The 19826-nt window shown below is 41.5% G+C and overlaps 1 protein-coding gene across 3 annotated transcripts in view; it reads left to right on the top strand.

Annotated features, from left to right (window-relative positions):
• CDH13 (cadherin 13) overlaps positions 1 to 19826 on the top strand; it is a 444776-nt gene that overhangs the window by 353662 nt on the left and 71288 nt on the right. For all 3 annotated transcript variants that reach the window (XM_066327533.1, XM_066327534.1, XM_066327532.1), the window contains one exon: positions 7466 to 7606. In XM_066327533.1, the coding sequence (XP_066183630.1) occupies positions 7466 to 7606 (141 nt within the window). The remainder of the gene's footprint in view (positions 1 to 7465; positions 7607 to 19826) is intronic.

Below are 19826 nucleotides of genomic sequence, written 5' to 3'. Positions count from 1 at the left end.
ACACTTGTCAGTCAGACTCTGAATGTCTCCAACCCTATATTCTGATTTTAATGGAAAAAAAAACCCTTGGAATTTTTTTTTTCTTTCTAGAATTGCTGCAGGGTTCAGTATGAAGCTTTGGAAAATGTTAAACACCAGGGAAATGATGCAACCTAGTCCATCCTTGGGGTTTTTAGGGGGTACAATTCATTAATGTGGATGACATACAGAGGTTTCTATCCAGCACCAAGAACTGGAGTATAACCAGTGGTAGGTTTGGAGTCTGTGAGGAGGAGGAGTGGTGCCAGGAACCATTTAAAGCACCACAATACTCAGTGCTGCATGTGCAGGGAGTTCTGATGCAGCACACGGGAAGGGGTGTCGTGATTTCCATGGCTCCTCTCCCAAAATGATCTTGTGGCTGCAGGAAGGGCAGGGGAGCTCCAGCAAGCTGGGTTATCATGGATCCTGAGCTCTGGATTGCCATGGATTTGGAGATCTGGAACTGCCATGGATTGTGACTTCTGAAATTGCCATGGATTGTGAGCTCTGGAATTGCCATGGATCCTGAGCTGTGGAATTGCCATGGATGATGAGCTCTGGAATTTTCATGGATGGTGAGCTCTGGAATTGCCATGGATGGTGAAATCTGGAATTCCCATGGAAGGTGAGCTCTGGAATTGCCATGGATCCTGAGTTCTGGAATTGCCATGGATCCTGAGCCCGGAGGAGCTGTGTCCCAGCAGGGCTGTCTGTGTGTGCTCCTACAGCCCCAGGAGGGCACAGTCAGTGACCCCACACAGGCAGGGAATGTTTGCCCTCCGCAGGGTCTGTGGTTATTTACAGACCACAGTGGAGCTGTGTTTTCTCTAATCACGGCCATTCCTGGGGGCAGACCCTCACTGCACCATTGTCTGCTGCTGACAGAGGGTTTGGGTGAGAGCAGCGTTGCCTTTGTGCTCCTGGCACCTCTGAGTGAGGAATAATAGGAGTGATTAAGTGGTCTAAAATCAGCACAAGAAGTTACATAATAATTGGTGCTTTCACACTGGAGTGAAAGGTTTCTGCAGCACTGTTTAATTATGAGCAACAACAGATTTTTTTGCCTAAAAAAGAAAAAAAACCCAAAAAAGAAATTACATACATTGGTCCAAGAGGAAAGCTGAAACACAGCTCGTGTTTTAAAAAGAAAAGGGTGATTTCAGTATGTTTGACAGCAAGTACTTTCCTTGGAACATTGTGATTCTTATTCTCTGAAGCTATTAAAAATTATTATAGTACTTTATACTTCTAGCACAGCTGCCATGGAAAATGATCTTTTTCCCAAACCATGAGCATCTAGTGAGTAGCTGTTGCAGATCAACATCCCTCTGTAATGCAGGGAAATATCTTTGCTTGGTAAAAACCAGTGCAGAGGCATCAGCTTCAGGGGTGTTGTCTTTTATAAAAATTAAGGTTTTTATCTAGAATACTGAATATTTGCTCTCTTCCATGGGGTTAATTTTAGTAGTAGCCTAACTAACAATAGTGATTTAAGGGGAAATATCTCAGACTAAACCTGAGCTTCTGCCATTGTTCTGTCCTAGAGGTTGGTGATCTCTACCTGAGGAGAAATTCTTATCAATATCATCATCCATGTTGGGAAACTCCCTTAAGTGGTGTTAATATTTATGGTTATAGTTATATATTATTTTGTAAATATATGTAATTATATAAAATTATAATACATATAATAAATTATATCTGTTAATATAAATTCTATTTATATTAATATATATATAACAGCCAAGGTGCAAATGTGTACAGCCTTCTAAAAAGTGATATTAATTCAATATCCAAATTCCAATTTGTACATCAGTCAAAACTTACCATTTTACACAGACTGTTGAAAATATGCCTCTAAAATTCCTGTATTTTCATGTAAAACTTAACAAACACAAGCCTTATGGTTAGGCCAGCATTATAAAGAATTAAATGGGCAAATTTATGTGTAATTTAAAATAAATGTGTAAGTTACAAGGAATTAAAGTCTTGATCCTATACACCCTATATATTAAATAGTCATAGATTTCATCGGGATGGAAAACAAATAACTCTGGCCTGGAAACCAATTTGGCTCAAACACTTGGAACAACTTCTTTCCTTTTTTTGATGGCTACTGCTGGAGGAGAGAATTTAGTCTTCGTTTTGCTTCCAGATATACCCCTGGACTCCACGTCTCCCACGGGTAGTAAATAGATATTGATTTTCTTCATAACAGAAGAACATTATTACAGTGATTAAACTGCAGACCTTCCTTTATGATATGAAAAAATTGGAAATTGGTGAGCTAAAGAGGATTTATGTTACAAAATAGTTTGGGTTTTTCTATTCATCAAACTGTAATTCAAGCTGTAAATGCAAAGCCTCTGTGTATATCGCCCTTTTTAAGCAGCAGCAACTGGCATTTAAAATAAATGCTGATATTATAATTATCAATGCATTATGTCTGTTAGAGCTGCTAATAGTCACTTTGCTTCACTTTTTTTTTTTTTTTAATTTTACATTTGTCAAAATCCTGACAAGCATACTCCGGGATAATGTTAGATTCAATGTTGATATTGTTACTCAACAAGAACATTGATTATGTCTTAATAAGACATATTCAGTATGCATTATATGCAATTATCATCTTAAATGAACACAAGCATTTATTTAGCACCAACTGAAATTATTTCAATCTGAAGAATTTTTCTTCCTGGTTAGCATTATATTATAAAGCCATTAGTACCAAATACGATATGGCAGCACACTCCTGATACAGTATTATACATGAATACATGGTTTATAAACAGAATTATAAACAGAAGAGTCGAGGCAGTGTTGCATCATTACAGGAATACAAATATCCATGGAATAGTCAGAAAACTCTTTATTGATTGATAAATAGTATGGAAAGGATCCTTAAAACTCTGGTGAGGATTTTGAATGTTCTGTGTGTTGTTTGCTTCCCAAACACAGTTTGTTTTGATTTCAGCAGCTTTCTGGGAATTTGGGGATTTCTATTCTCCCCAATATATATATATATCTATATGTGTTGGGGTTTTGTTTGCTTGTTTGTTTTCTTGTTTTATGAGGACTGAAGCATTAAATGAAGTCTCGCTGCTGTGGTACTGAGTGTGCCCTGTCCAAAATATGCAATCCATGGATGTCTTGCAGGGGGGCACTGGAGGAATATTGGGCTGGGAGCTTCCTGAGGAAGGTGATTGCAGTCCTGCTGGTGCAGGGAATCACAGCTTCAAGGGCCCTAAACCTTCCCTGTCATCACCCATGTAGTTCCACTGGTTCCCACCTTACATCTTGAGTTCTACTGCAGTGATGGTGCTGCCAAGTCCAGCTGAATTTGGATGCCCTAGAGCTCAAGGCTTGGGCTGTTCCTGCTGCTGCTGTGAAATACTGACAGCCAGGGCTTGCTTCTCTTCACTCACTGATAGCTTTTGATTGGATCTGTAACACTGAGAGATCAAAACCCAGCAGAAACCCATCATCATCTGGTTTCATTCAGCATCATCCAAAAGCTCTCCCTTGGTTCGTTCCACCCTGAGTGCCTGCACCGTTCATTTTCCTGGGCTGTGATTAGTTCCTCCTGGCTTTGGCAGGAAGCTGAACTCTGAAAAAGTGCCTTTGCTGGTCTCTCCCTGTCCTGTGGGGCTGAGCCAGCTCTGCAGGGCAGCAGGAGACTCAGGGGTGTCCTTGTCACTCTCTACAACCCCCTGAAGGGTGGCTGTGCTCAGCTGGGGTTGGGCTCTTTCTCCAGGCAGCACTGACAGAACCAGAGGACAGCCTCGAGCTCCACCAAGCCAAATACAGGATGGATATCAGGAAAACTTTTTTACAGCAAGAGTGATAAAATACTGGAATTGTCTTCCCAGAGAGGTGGAGGAGTCACCATCCCTGGCTGTGTTTAAATAAAGGCTGGATGTGACACTGGGTGCCAAGGTTTAGTTGAACTGTCAGGACTGGGTAGGACTCGATGATCTTGGAGGTCTCTTCCAACCCAGTGATTCTGTGATTCTGTGATTCAGGGAGTGGGATCTGATGGGAATGTTAACTCTGGTGGGGATGGCAGGGAGAAGACCTTTCAAGGGAAGCCCTCAGGACACAGCTCACCTCCTTGGCAAACCACACAAGGCAGCAGTGTCACCCCTGCCGTGGCTGAGTGACTGAAGGGAAAATTTATGGGGAAAGGAACAGTTCTCCTGCTGTAATTACACAAACTCTCTCAACAGTGTCACACTCCACAAAGTCGCAGTTGATAAATAATAAGCCACACCAGCAGCGACTCGATGTTCATTTATTAAAATAATCCATTATCCTTTGGAGCTGCTGATCCCACTTGTTGAGAGCTGGGGCTGGTTTCTGTTGCTAATATCTCACTACCCAAGTGGTATTGATTGGATTGCTTTTGCAAGGCTCTGCTTGGGTCACTCAGGAGCAGGCCTGGCTTTAGTGACTTGGTGGGACAAGTCTGAGTCTCTGTGGGCTCCCAAAATCATACAAATTTTGGGACCTCATTGAAAATTTTGGGACTCCATCGAAAATTTTGGGTGCTGCATTTTATTGCTCACCTGCAGCTGGATGGAGACGAAGAAAGAAGGATGTTCTCCTCCACCTTCCTGCAGCACTTATTTCTCACAAGATGGGAGGAAAAAGAGGCAGAGACCACACTGGGGTCAAAGATCTCAGCCCTGAGAAGAAGGAAATGCTGAGTAGGTACCATGAGATCTTCCAGAGCAGCCCTGACCCCCAGCACAGCCCCTGTGCAGCAGCATCCCTGTGGAATGAGGCTGCTGGGAGCACAGGGAGCCCTGCTCTGTCTGCAGAAATCCAGTTTTTTGGTAAATCACACTGCTCCAAACAACCCCTGCTGCTGCCTGATTCAGCTGGGCTGGGAGCAGGAGGATTCTGAAAGGTCCTTTACAAAGAGAGCCTCTGATGGGAACAAGGCTCAGCTCAGGGTTTGCATCTGTTAGCAGCTGCTTCCTCTAACAAAGCAAATATTTGGTGTCAGAAGGAGTTGTAGGAAGTGCTGCATAGCAGGGAAGTGTGAAGTATTCATAATTATATGAAACACTACTCAAAATTCGATGTTTTTCACATTTTGCATGAGCTTAAACATTGGACTCCTGTCACAGACATTTCTGCTGCAGTAGATACAATTTCCAGTATAAATGAGCTTACTTTCAATAGAAAATGGGATGGTTTTCAAAGGAAAAAGGCCAATTTGTGAGTAAAAATGGGCTTCTTTCTGAGCAAAGAGGCTTATAAACATGAAGTGATAAATGGCTTTGCAAGTTTTCCATATAACAATAACGACTTTCTAATCAAAATAATGAAAAAGTTGCAGCTAGGAGAGGGGAGAGAAGCCTCATTCAGGTTTTAATGCACTTTAGGAAACAAATATATGAAAACTGTAAATTTAGTTCCCCTCCACGGCGTGAGTTTGTGTTGCAGACCTGTCAGTAATACTTCTTTGCCTATATTTTTATGATGTTATAAATCAAATTCCTGTTCTTGGTTTGCCGCCTTCTGAGATGAATTTCATGGAATAATGTTGTAAGACTTCAGGAAACACATTTCTTAGGATCCCCTGTGTGGCAGTGGCATCTGATTTCCTAACATTCCATACGTTTTTGGAACAAAATTTATCTTCTGGCTTGACTTGTTGACTTTACGTGCAAATATATTGTTTCATAATAGCTGATCTGATGAGCAGCTGAGGTGGTTGCTTCTCTCTCGGCCTAAAAATGCTTCAAAATCCACACACTGAGGAGCTGGGATCTCCTTCCCAAATGTTCTCTGAAAAATGAGATGTTGGGGTGTGCCCAGGACAACATATAATGCAAAATTCACTTGCAGATTGGGTGACCCAAGGGGTTGCTTTGCTGAGCTATGTCCCTGTTGGAATTCCCTGGGAAAGTGTTGGATAAAGACATGGATGAGGGATGTGAAAGCTGGAATCCTGAGCTCTTGCAGACACAGTTCCAAGAGGTTCCAAAAGGTTCCAGAATGTTCCAAAAGCAGTGGCTTCACTGCAGCTTTCCCCGTGGGCCCCAGGTGTATTTTCCAGGAGGGTTTGGATAATCATTCCTGGGCAATCAGTGTTCTCCCCGTGCAGCCCCAGAGGTGCTGCAGCCCTGCCCCACCCGTGTCCCCTGTGCTGCTGCCACTCCCGTGGGCTTTGAGCAGAGGGTTCCACGGCAGGCAGCCACACAAACCCCATCCTGATGAAGTCCTCAGGGGAATCCATGTCAGGATTCCCCACAGGTTCCAGAGGAGCAGGTTCTGACGCTGAGGACAGCTCCCTCTGGCAGAGCTGCTGCTCACCCCTGGCCCAGCCTCCAAACACCACTGCTCTCATCCCTGATGGGACAGAATCCCAAAGGCTGGTGTGGACTCGGTATTTTCTGAGCCTGGGAATTGCTGAGCTCTTCTCAAGGGAAACTCTTCAGCAGTTTTTCGTTTTCCCAAAACAGCCTTGTGCAAACAATATTCCTTTCTCATGACAACAGGTGTTTTCCCTATTTCTGTGACTCAGCCAATGGAGAGGTGTCAGCCCTATGGACCAATAAGGTGCCTTTTAGTGTAATATGTTATAAAAGGGCTGAATGAATTGTAAATAAAACCTTCTGATTTCTTTTACCTCCTGACTGGAGTCAAGCATCTTTACCTCATGTCCTATCATGACAGGCTGGCACATTCCCATTCCAGAACTGACCACAAATGGAGTTTTCCTACATGAAGGCTGTGTTTTATGAAGCTGAATTTTGCTGTGTGTTGTCTGGTTCTGCACTAGGTGGGCAGCCAGATAAAACCCCATGATGTGGCAATCAGATATCAGCAATATAAATCATTAATGTCACTCCACACATTCGCTTTGGGCAATGACTGGAAGTCTCTGCCCCGTTTGGAAACTGCTTTTTTGTTTGTAGCAGTGGAGCAAACTTAGATTACCAGTCTAAATGCTAATGAATGGGATTTAATAAAGTGAATTTATATGTAGATTGTGACATTAGTATTTAATTATGTACCCATCATAACACTGATGAAGCAAGCTGCTAAATACTGGTGCACTGAAGGTAGAGCTTACTCTTAAAGAGCAAGTATATTTTAATTTCTTACCTCTTTCTTAATCTTCCTAAATAACAGGATAAATTATGTACTGTTTACCAATATTCACCTTCATGCTGGATTGCAAATGAGGTTTCCAGGGTAGCAGCTGATCTCATTGAAAACTGTGCTTGTGTTTCAGTAAAACTGTCATGACAGATCTGTTTCTCTGCTATGTTTGATTAGGCCAAATAAAATCTGGGTGTTTTTTTTTTTTTTTAATTTATTATTTTAATGTTAATTAAAAGCAGTATGTTACCTTTGTGGGGTTTTTTTCTTAACCTTTCCTTTTCTGGGTTTTTATTGTTTGTTGGTATATATTTTTTTTAATTTTCAGACTATGGAAAGCCCAAAGTATGAGCTGGTTATAGAAGCCAAGGACATGGGTGGGATGGATGTTGGACTGACAGGAACAGCCACTGCCACCATCCTCATCGACGACAAAAATGACCATGCACCAGAATTCACCAAGAAGGAGGTAAGAACTGGCCATCTGTTCCCTACAGAACGGTGCAAATGGTCTTAATTAGCTCATTTCTAAATATAAAGATGTTCTTTGAGGAAAGAAGACACGTACAGAATATTTTCAGCTCGGTGTGACAGACTTTCCTGGAGCTGCTCTTTTCTTTTTTATTTTCACGTTAATAAACGTGTGTGCATCAGTTCCAAACCACAGGGCAACCACAAGGTAGAAAAAAAGAAAAAAAAAAGTCATTTAGAGATTGGCTAGCAGGGTGCAAACCTGCAAAATAAATCTGCTGCTGGTAACTTTCTCCTTTTGCTCCTGTGGGGGGAAATAGTAAAACTTGCTTAAGGCTCTGAATGGTCAGGACTGGGGATGAAAACAACATTTTCTTCCTGCCTTTAGCCCTTCCCCTGTGAGGCAGCCAGAGTTTGGGGTTCTGCAATTAAACTTCCAGCCCTAAAAACTTCAATTTTAACCCACAGGTGGAGTTTGCAAGGAAAGTTTTTTTTGGTTTTTTTTGTTTTTTTTTTTCTTCTGTAAATTGAATTTAGCTGAAGGGTGCTGGGAAGTTCAGCTAAACCCCAAAACCAAGGCTAGAAACTTCCCTGCCCTGCTCACTCTGTTCTCTTCCATCCCCTACATTTACTGAAGGTCTGATTTTTTGGTATCTGGAGAGAATGAGAGAGTTTTGAGAGTTTTACGAATTTTACTTAATGACAGCCAGGTTGTATTTTGCCATAAAAGTTTCCTGGGGCTCTGCAAACTTTTAAGGAAAAATTCCCAAAATATGAGAAGTCAACCTGAGGGCTCCTGATTTTGAGATAATTGTGGAAGAAGAAAAGGGAAGCCTGCTGCTGTAGATTTTTTTTTTTTTTTTTAATTTAACCTGAAGTATATTTTTACCTTTTAAAATTTTCTTTCCTGGCCTAATATCAGCGATTTGGCAACAGATTATATTGAAACAAATTGGTGGTATTTTACTGGAATAATTATTTCTTTTATAAGTGCAAAGTAAATGAATACCAGATTCAAACATGACAGAGATGGGTTTTTAAAAAAAAAAAAAAGAAAAAAGGAGGAGAAAGTAGAAACAATGACAATTTTGCCAAGGGAATATCTATAACTACATCAGTAAAACATCAGCATTTCAGTCACCTAAAAATTATCATGGAGAATCTGATCCAAACCTTTCAAGCGCATAGGTGGCAATTAAGTGACTGTGATCAAACTATTAATTCCCTTAGAATTACCTTTTAGATCAGGCCTTTAATGCTCTGAAAGCTGTTTCCTGACAACCAATATTTAAAATTTCTTTGAAATGCTGTATTTATTTTTTTTTTTACCCACTGGAAAATAACAATATACAAGGACAGCTTGATATATCTAGAAATAAGAATTTATTAGATTAATCAATATTGATAGAGATTCATGCCAGTCAGTGTCCTACCTACTTGAATTTCCAAAGTTGGAGAGTTCTTCTCTGGAAGAAATGTTTCTAGATTGAATTCTTCTGAAGAGGTCTTTCTATAATTATATTCCTGTTTTACTTAATAATTTGGCAGTTTGGACACAAAAGTTCATGTGCCTGCTTAGCCACAAATGTCCTGTCAGTATCAATTTCTGTGGAAATTCAGAAATGCTCTTGAATTCAGTTCTGTCAATGACACTAAAAGATACTTCATACCCTGGGAAGTTTGAGGGTTTTAATATGGAAATTAAATAGGTGTGAAGAGACAGCATTATCTTGTTTTCTTTCAAAAGTTTGCTCCTAGATTTTTCTCTTGCATTTTTTTTTTCTTTTCCATAGGACCATCTCTGTTTGTTTTTAATGGTTTGACATGGATTTGGACCTTTCACTATTTAGAAATGCTAACAACCTCAGAAATCCTCCCTCTGCCTTGCTAAGCGTTATTCATATCCCTTGAAGAAGGCAGGAAAAATCAGCCTTTAATGTCTGGTGCCAGCCCCTTTTGGGAGCAGATCCTCTGTTTAAAATAAGTGCTGTGAGAGGAGGGAGGTGCCTATCAGTTGATTTAATGCCACTTTATTTGATTGTCTGCCGAAAGTGTTTAGTTACTGCATTTTAATACCAGTTGTATACCACAGGCTGCAATAGTATTGATTTGAATTAGAGCTGAAAGAAACAGGCAATAATTTTTCTAGGTAACTTCTGAAGGAGAAAGATGGAATTCAGCAAATCTGAAGCTTTGATTCCAGAATGCAGCTTCCCTTCATTTATTCTATTACCTGGCCTTGGACACTTCTGATGCTGTTGTACATTACAATGGCACAGACTCTGACTTCAGAAGGCTGAAAATGACTTTTTTTTATTTTTGGGATGTGTCTCTCTTATAAACTATCCTACACAGACCAATTTGATTGGTGAAACAAAGATAAACTTCAGTCACATTGGTCAGAGCAGAGGCACATCAAGAAGAAGTCCCTCCTAGGAAAAGAATGTAAACAAAGTTACAGCTACAAAAACATTTCTCCTGTTTACAGAAAATTCCCTGGGAAAAGAATTTCAGAAAACCAAAACACCTCAGGCACAAACCAGGGCTACACACTCCCAGGGATCCAGGGGCAGCCAGAGCTTCTCTGGGCAACACCACCCTCACGGGGAGGAATTTCTTCCGAATATCCAATTTAAATCCACATTTCTTCAGCTAAAGGCTATTCCCACTCGTCCCATCCCTACGTGACCTTGTGCCAAGTCCCTCTCCTGGAGGAGGGAGTCCTTGTCCAGTGATTCTGTTCTTCCACCCACCTTTTCCCCTCTCTGCATCCCTGGGCCAGGCTGGGGCAGGAGAAGTCCATCTGTGGAGTGTCAGAGTGTCCCCCCAGGAGAGGCTGAGCATCCTTGGCTGAGATCCAGCAGAGAAATTCCATTTCCTGCCGAGGAAGAGCTGAAGCCTTGGGGGCTCTGAGTGTGTGTCAGGTGCTGTGATGGCTCAATGAATGAGATTTTGCTCCCTGGGATTCAGCCCACTTCATTATTTGCTTACTGCCCTGTCACTCCACACACCTCCAAAATACCTGTCTTGTTCTGTCTCACATCTACACTTCCTGCTAATAACAGGCTCTGAGCAGTGTAAAAGTCCACTCAGGTGTGCAAACAGAACCCTGTTCCCTTCTGGGGTTTTGATAATTTCATCTTTAATGCCAAATAGAGCAATATTTTAAGAGTTCTCCCAAAAATCCCAGGTGAGGTAGGAGGGTCTGCCTTCTAAAAGGTCACAGTGGCTGGGATAGTATGCCAGATTTAAATTACAGAGACTGAAAATAGAGATACTTGTAAAGTTAGTGGCCTCTATGTAAAATTTACAACCTGATTTCTATAAAGGGAAAAAGTTTTAAAATTAATTTTAGCAGCTATTATTTTGTGTCGCAAAGGATTTTGGAGTTTCCTTTCCAGCAGGGAAAGGCCTTAGGCTCAAATTTTGTTCCACAGTAAGGGATTGCTTGTGTGAAAATAAGAAATGAAGCAAAGCAAGGAGCAGGCACAGATTGTTCTGGAAAATCTGACACCTGGCGTGCAGTTTGTGGGATATTCTGGGTGGGAATGAGCTGGGCTGCGTGGACACTAACGGTGCTGAGTATTGTTTTTATACCTAGAACGTTAAAAAAACAAGAATTCTTTTCTTGTGTCACTGTCAGAGTGGCTGACAGATCACTGCAGTGCTGTGTCCTGCAAGAAAAGGGATTTTAGTCCAGAGTTCATGTTGCTGTGGCTGTGATGTGATGAAAAATTAACAATGTGGCATCTGCTGAAAGACACGAGTTGGCAAATTCTCCTCTTGTGTCTGTTCCTGGAGGCCTGGCTCTGCCCAGACACTGCCTAAGACCTGGGGGAGGAAGAAAAAGAGTTTTAACACAAGAAAGATATGGACTTGACCCCTTTCTGTCTTTTCTTCCTCGTCCAAAAGAATAGTCCAATGAATCCTACTTATTCCATTCCTGCCTGCAGAGTGTGTGCTCAAAAATGAGATTCCTCTGACTCTGTTTGCCTTTATCTTCTGCCCTGAATTTTTAAAACATCCATTGCTGCTCTTTATTGTGTTTTTTCCCCCTTAGTATGAGATATATTGTCTTTCCTTGGTAATTCCTGTCAGAGCCTTGAGAGAGGAATGCAGTGGTTGGCTGAAGGGGGTGATTTCCCTGCAGTGTCCCCAGTTCACGTTCCCAGTTCCCACATTTCTCCTCCACCACAGATCTGGGACTGCAGCCCATCCCTAGCCACAGCTGGAAAAGTGGGATTTGTCACTGTGCTCTCACTGGCACATAAACAGAGACTTTGGCCAGGGAACAACCATCCCTCACACAATTCCTCTTTCTGCCACTTCCAGCCTCACCTTCAATCCCATCCATTTCTGAGACATAGAAACATAACACAGAAATAATTCTGTCACACCAGGGAGAAAAAGATTAGGGAAAATATTTTTCCTGGTATAATATTTTTTTTAATATATATGTTCTTAGAGGGGAATTTTCCAGTAAAATGAAGATCTTGCCTCCTGTGAACAGAATAAAATTCGTGTAATTTGACAAAACACCACCATGGTGAGATCTGAGATACACTAGTGCTGGGAGTCTTAAGTGAAAAAAAATTATGATTTGCTCACATTTTGAATACCAGCTGATAAATGGTTTATAAAAGAGGAATGAATGACTAATGGGAGCTTTAATAAATGATTCATCCGTTCCTGGAGAGACCTGTAAGTGGCTAGGTTGCTTGTCACCATGATTTATGATGACTTGAAGCTCTGTCTCCTGGCTCAGTTGTGTTACCCAGGGTAAAGCAGCCCCTGGAGGACAATCTGCACCTCCGTCTGCTCGTGGCTCACAGAGGATGTGAGGCTCTCACAGCACCATCTGGAGAGATTTATTTTGCAGCTCAGACTGTTGAGAAAAGGGCCTGAAGCTTCTGAGAGTCCCTGTCTTGATTCTTGGTGTTGGCCAAACCGTATTGAGGAGAAAATATGGAGTTAAAAGCAATTTTAAAGTTGCTCCTGTGTCAGGATTTTAAGTTCCTCCAGTGACAGGACCACTGAGAGATGTTTAAAACATGATTTATTGCCTCAGTTTCTGGGAGTGAGAACGTCCTCACCACATAAGCCAGGAGTTTGTGGTCAGTGGTCATCAGGGGTCTTCAGTGGCCAGTGGTGGTCAGTGGTCACAAGATCACAGGTTACAAGGCCTTTTAAAGGTTAATTAGCCAATAAACTACTGCCACAAAGAATGTTTCTACTTTCACACCAATAGATAATTAATTTGTCTTATACTTCTCTGCCCCAGTGCAGACTCTCTTGACCAATCATCTAATACTAGACTTACATAGACTTACTTAGTAGACACACAGACTTACAGGTTTACCTTTTAAAACTTATTACCTTTATAACTACTTCTATACCTTAAACTTTAAACCCTAAAACTTTCCACTGCCTGGCTTCACATGTCTCTGCTTAAACTGCAAACTCACATGCTTATTTTGGGTCTCTAAATCTGGGAGCCTTTTCCAAGGTCTCAGGTCGAGCCTTGTATTCATTTCTGTGTTTAGGCCTGCATGGACAAGGTTTTGAGAATTTTCTGTGCCTTGGTTTCCCACTCTCCTGGATCACTTTTCCATACTTCTTTTACAGAAATGTCTCTCTTGGACATGATACTTTTATTTTCTGTGGTAAACAGACCTTGACAACACAGGCCAGATCTGCCCATTGACTTTTGCATGTTTAAAGCCAGCCAAACTCACCTCTCCTTCTTCTGTGGTCTGAGCCCTTCCTACCTTGTCTTGCAAGGAAAATTTTGGGACCTTTAATTAATTTTGTTTCTTCCTGTGTGGGACTCTCAGTGATCTGGACCACACCTTTAGACACAATCATGTCAATGGCAGATGACTCCCTTTCCAACCCCCTCCCACAGACCTTTACATGGGACTGGGAGAGATTTCTAGTGAGAACCACAACTGTGTGGAAAGCAGAGCCAAAGAGATGCTGTCCTCTGACTAAAACCCAGCTGGGGAGCCAGGCCAGGGCTGCAGCCCTCTCCCAGTCCCTGTTGGGGTGGAAATCACGGTGCAAACCAGGCTGAACAGAGACAAAACAGAGAGCTGCCAGGGCTGGGGAGAATAAACCAGTTTGGATTCTCCCCACATCACCAACTGCTCTCTCCTGCTGCATGTTGGAAGGGCTGAGGTGCTTGAGCAGCATCAGCAGAGCTGAGCAGATGAGAAGCCACTGCCAGGCTGATAGTTAAGAATCAGAGTTTTGTTATGGCCTAAAAAGTGATGGGAACCAATCTAAAATTCCAACAGCCAGTTCAAATTGGATCAAACTCCCCCGGCGCCGCTTTGTCAGGAGAAATAGTTTTGTGGGATGGATGAAAGCATTACAGCAAAATCACAGGGACAGAATGCATATTGGAATTTCCATTTGGCTCCCGTTTTTGGGCTGTGAGACAATTCGCATGCAGAGAAATCAGAATTCATACAGAAACTCAACAGAGCAGGGCAAAGCCTCTCCAGCTGTCAGTAAACTTTGGCACCAAGAACAGCTTCAGGATTGTTTGGGTTCACCAGAGAGGAGCTCTTTGGCCACCCTTGTTTTTTCTAGAGCTGTAAATACAGCCAGAAAGGCTCCTGGAGCATATCTTAACCTTCAGTAACCTCTACACCAGATAAATATTTGCACTGACCTTTTCACTCAGTTTATTTCCACTTCATCCTCTTGCAGCAGCTCCCTAACACACTTGACATACCTCCAAGTGCCCAAAAGTCTCCTTGAAAACAAATGAAAGATGTTACCTGGTACATTTTTCTTATGCGAGAGGCAGAATTTGAGAAAGGCAGAAAACATCTAAATAGCAGCAAATATTTTAATTTCTAAATGAAGACTGTGAGCATTCTGTTGTCGCTGCAAAAATGAAATTTTCAGTGGCTGCACCATTTCTTCATGGTTGGTCATTGGTCTCACCCATGGCACAGTTCAAGGCATCCAGAGTTTTCTGAGCTGTCATGACTTACAGAACAGATTTCAAAATCACATAAGCAGGTTAGGGACCTAAAAATCTAAATAACAGGCCTGTAAAAACCCCCTCATTGGGTTTTTTTTTTTCATTAAATAATTTTAGATGTCAAAACTAATTTTAAAAATATTATTGGACTCAATAAAGTAGTTCTAAAGATATCTAATGCTCACTGGAGTTCAAAAAACTGGGTTTAGGAGCATAGATTGCTTTGACTCCCAGTGCAATTAGGATTCCAAATGTCTGTCTCTCTTCTAAACACTTTGAAATAACCTGGAAAAATGCCCACGATCAAGAAGAAAGTTTATTAATATTTCTGAATTGTGTTATGGTGCTACCAAACTAAGGACATCTGGAAGACTTATTTAAACAGTCTGGCTGCCTGGATAATGAAATTACTGTTTTTCTTTTTTTTTTTTTTTTTTTTTTTTTTTTTACTTCTTCTTGAATATCGTGCGTCAGTTTTTATCAGAATTAGTTGCCTTGAGGATTTCTCATGTGGTGAGAAATGCTCAGCACCACTCAGGATTGAATTACCAATGACCTTAACAACAAGCACTGTGCTGTAGCATTCCAAGAGTAGGATAATTTCAGAGAAAGGAAAAATAAATGTGATTATTCCGTGCATAGACTGAACAGAGAACTCCAGGAATAAAAGAAAAAAAAAGCCACCCAAACCAATGAAATAATATTGTTTGAAAGACCAGTGGTTCCTGTACTCATCCAGATTCACACTGTGTGCATAATAATCTGTATTCATGTGGCTTTCAGCGAGCTATCTGCATAACCAGTGTAAGCACTTTGTTCAAGAACTTTTGCAAAATATGTTTAACACGGAGTCCATCCACTTATCACATAATTAGGGCTGGATGCTCTGCCTGGCAGCAGGCAGCACACTCCTGCATTTATCTTTGCTCGTGAGGGGTGAGTTCATTGCTTTGTTTCTCTCCACCAAGGTCAGGAAATACATGAAGTTGTCTATTTAATCTCCAGATAAACACATTTCAGTGGTGCATAAAACAACAGAGTGCCTGCTTTATAACCTGGGAGCAGCTGAGAAACATTTGTTCAGCACAGGAAAGGGCCTGCGAGTCGAAATGATCATTCAAACAGTGAGAATTTGGGGAGGAACACAAAGGCGCTGCGCTGCTCCTTCAAATCTGATTTTCCTCCCAGCACTCTTGCTCGCCAAGAAGGCTCACACAGGAAACTTGCACTTTTGCCAGTCCTTTTCCTTTTTTCCCCCCTCTTTTGTCACTGTTCCTTTCCTGCCCTTTGTTTAGCCGCCCTGATTTGTTGCCATCAGCTGATCTGAGCCACCCTGATGCAAATTCCTCTGCCTTTTGCCAGCCTTTGGTTGTGCTTGGAAGGTCAGCAGCAGCTCCCTGGTAATACCAGCAATTCCCACTGCAGCTGGAAAATCCTCCCCCACAAACCCAAGTCGTCCTCCGAAGGCTTCTCCCATCTGCTTCTGCAGCCAGCAAATACCCAAACACTGCGAGCAGCAGAAGAGCCATAAACCCACAATTTATTGTTCTCTTCTCCAAGAAGTGAAGGTTAATACGCTGCCTCAATGTGGTCTGTGAAGTGTGAACTTTATGACAGATATTAAGGTCGGGATCACAAAGTAAACAGTAGCAGTGAGAGTTTGGAGTAGCTCGAGCACAAACACATTTAGGTGAGGAGCTGGAGAGGGGAAATTAAAAAGAAAGGAAGGCTCAAACAATGGCTCTTGAGGGAAGCACAAGCTAAGCAAAGATAATGTAATGTCTCCAGACCTAGTCTTGGACCACTTGTTCAGGGAAACTGTATAAACATAATTATTAGCAATCATTGCCAGGAGTGGTGATGTGATTTTCCAATTAAACAAAAAAACAAAAAACAAAACAAAACAAAAACACCCACCCCGCCAGCTGGAGTTGCAGTTGCCTTCAAATCAAATTAGGGCTGCTTTTACAGATTTCAATTGTAATGGACGTTTAGAAATTGGAGTATTTTCCCTGGTAATTTTTCTTTCCCTCTAAACGTACTGGTAAAGCAGTCCATGGGAATTTCCTTTGATTTCACTCTTCTCCAAGAGTGTCCATAGCATATTGTACTTCATTAACTGTCCAAGGAATTCCAGCTCCAGCACTGAGTGCTGGCAGGTGACACAGAGACTTCCAAGAAACTTCACACAATTGCTTTCAGATCAAGATACAAAACGATGCTTCAATCTCTTCTCTGAAATTAACTTTGGGGGTCTCTATTGGGAGACCTCATTTGACTGTGTGACACCCAGCTGACAAAAAAACCCCTTAGGGTGGAATTTCTATAGGTGGGATTCATTGCAGAGTGACTCCTAAACATCATTATCTTATTCACAGAATCCCAGAACGATTTGGGTTGTAAAGGACTTTAAAAAGTCATCTCATTCATGTGCCATAGACAACTTCCACTATCCCAGGTTGCTCCAAGCCCTGTCCATCCTGGCCTTGGACACTTCCAGGGATCCAGAGGCAGCCACAGCTTCTCTGGGCACCCTGTGCCAGGGTCTGCCCACCCTCACAGGGAACAATTCCTCCCTAATATCCAACCTAATCTTCCCTCTTTTGGCTTAAAGTAATTCAGAATGTAAATTGGTGGTCAGGCAGTGAGGAGGAGATGACCAGGTATCACCTTTTTGATCTTGAAGGACCTTTTTTACTCCGTGTATAAATCATTTCAGCTCCTCTACCTGCAGAATGTGGAATTTTAACAGAAATGCCAAGAATTCTAAACCACTTTGTCTGGCAGAACGCAGCTGATTTGAGGAGTAACAAATAGAGGAATTGTTAGATGTGCTGCAAAGTATCACAGGAATCCCACGCCTTCAGAAACCCACACTGTTAATATGCCTGCAGCATCTGTGGGAGTTCTGTTTTAAAAGCAGGATTAAACATGATAACACACTATAGATCTTACCATATTCAATTTGCAGCAGACAAAACCCTATTTAATACCAATTACACAATATGTGTGAGCTGGTATCATAGCTGCAGTTTATATGAGCAGAGGGAATTTGTAAAGCTGAAGCCTATTCATTCAAAAATAATAGTTTATGTGGCTGCTTGGGTCATTCCACTAGAGCAGAATGAGTTTTGTGATCAGTTTATCAATTCCTTCACTGACAAGTGAGATTTTAAGATTTTTTTTTTCTCGGCAACACTAAAACTGATTTGGCTACTCCAAAATTTGCTAACCATCTGTGCACACGAATCAAAATGTCAGGATTATTTAGACAAAATATCTTTTTTCCTTCTGCTCTGAAGCATTAAAATAGACAATGGATAAAACTCACCATGCTAACTGTAGGTTTATTCCGGTAAAATTTTTTAGCAAACGCCTGTGAAAGACATTCATTTTGGAAAAAAAAAATAAAATTATATAGGCCTGATTGTGTCTTGAACTTACTGGAATGAAAATGGTGTCATTACATGTAAGAAAAAGCAGATTAGAGGGTATAAACACAGGACTCCTTGTAGTTATAATCTCTTTTGAGGAAAACAATTCAGAAGTGGAATTTATTCATATCCTTGTAGTTCCTACTTGTTGTTTGGCTTGTTTCCAGGACTTGTTTGCCTTAGAGTTCCAGATGCTTCTTTGCTTAAAGGGTAGCCCTTCCTCCAGCAGTCTGTCCAACAGTCACTTAATATTTATTTGTTTTTTACAAATGTGTTCCCCTGTGTTCTCGGTCCATATGTCACAAAAAAAGTGTAAGCCCAGCTCTACACGGAGTGTTGATGTTATCCTTCCTTTCCCATTCTAGACTTTGACCTGAGCAGGAAAAATCCCCTCACCCAATATTTCCCTCCAACACTTTTGCTCTGCAGCCAGTCCTTTGGAGTTTATATTCTAACTCCTGTTCTCCTCTTGATGCAGCTTTTATAGAGATATTTTATTTCACTTCCCTGTGCTAATCACTTGTGTCCTCTCCTTGATATTTAATTTACCCTGTGCTGAAATTTATCCTTCAAAGTTCCTTCTGCCTGTTGCACCATTCTCTTTTTTTAAGGCAAAATGAATGTCCCCATTCCAACTAATCAAAGACCAAACTCTTGGGTTTTCCCCCTTCCAAACCTGTTCTCTAGGTGGGAATCTGTTAGGAGCCTTCTCTAAATTTTAATGATTAGTTTTAAATTTTCCTTCCTCTCTAAACTCCTGGAGTCTGTCCCTTGACTCTCTGAGCCTGATCACCTCACATTCCTTAAACCCCTCTGCTCCCATTTCCAGCTGCGGCCTCCCCAAGACACTGCAGGGATGGATTCCCTGACTGCTTTTGGCTGAGTGACTCCTCTTTCTCTCTGCTCTTATTTTCCTCACTTCTCCCCTGTCTTTCTACATGGAAAACTTTATTTTTACTGTATCACCAAAATCTGCTTCTGACCTCTGTCCTCTCATGATCCTGGTTCTGTCCCCATGATTTTTCCGCTTTTTCATCATTTCTGGATGACCTTCCTTGATCCCATTCCTTGGTACTGTCCCCCAATGGACTCATCCTCATGCCCTCATCACCTGCTGCCCTGAGGAGTCACCTTTTTGTTTTCAGTGCCTGACACTGGCTATTTGCTCAGGGCTCACAGAAGTCTGTGCACACCCTTTGCCTGCCTTCTATAAATCGAGCCCCGTCGCTGTTGCCTTCCACATCTCCCCTCATTTGTTCCTTTTAGACCTGATTTCCTCCTCCCCAGCTTGTTTGTTTTGCCCATCTCCAGCCACCAGAGGCTGGCAGTGCCCATACATTAACTGGGACTGTCAGATGCTCTCGGATCAATGATCTTGTTTCATTTGGAAGACTGATGGTGAGGAAGAGCGCTGCTGTCCTCAAGAAGTTGCAAGGGTTGAAAGCAATCTTTTAGCTGAAAAGAGAAAAAAAAAAAATAAAGTTTGGAAAAATCAAAGGAGTTATGGGAGGAAGTTTTGAAAGAAACATAAGGAAAATCAATCCTGCTAAATAAGCTTAAATCTAAACCAACAGTTGTCTGAAATAATATCAGGGAAGAAGATTTATCTGTAGCATTAATATTCTTAACTGCCTGCATCCAAGCTGTGGCTCCCATCCAAATGGAGATGGGAGTGCAGTTTTAGACCGGGAAGTAAATCTGGATTTCTATACATATATATATATATATATATATATATATATGTATATATATATGTATAAAACAGAAACACAGGCCTGCAGGTGTCTATC

Source organism: Sylvia atricapilla, chromosome 12, assembly GCF_009819655.1.
Source record: "Sylvia atricapilla isolate bSylAtr1 chromosome 12, bSylAtr1.pri, whole genome shotgun sequence".
NCBI classification, from domain to species: Eukaryota; Metazoa; Chordata; class Aves; order Passeriformes; family Sylviidae; genus Sylvia; species Sylvia atricapilla.
Note: the sequence above shows the minus strand (reverse complement) of the source record. Positions and strands in the feature narration are given on the sequence as shown.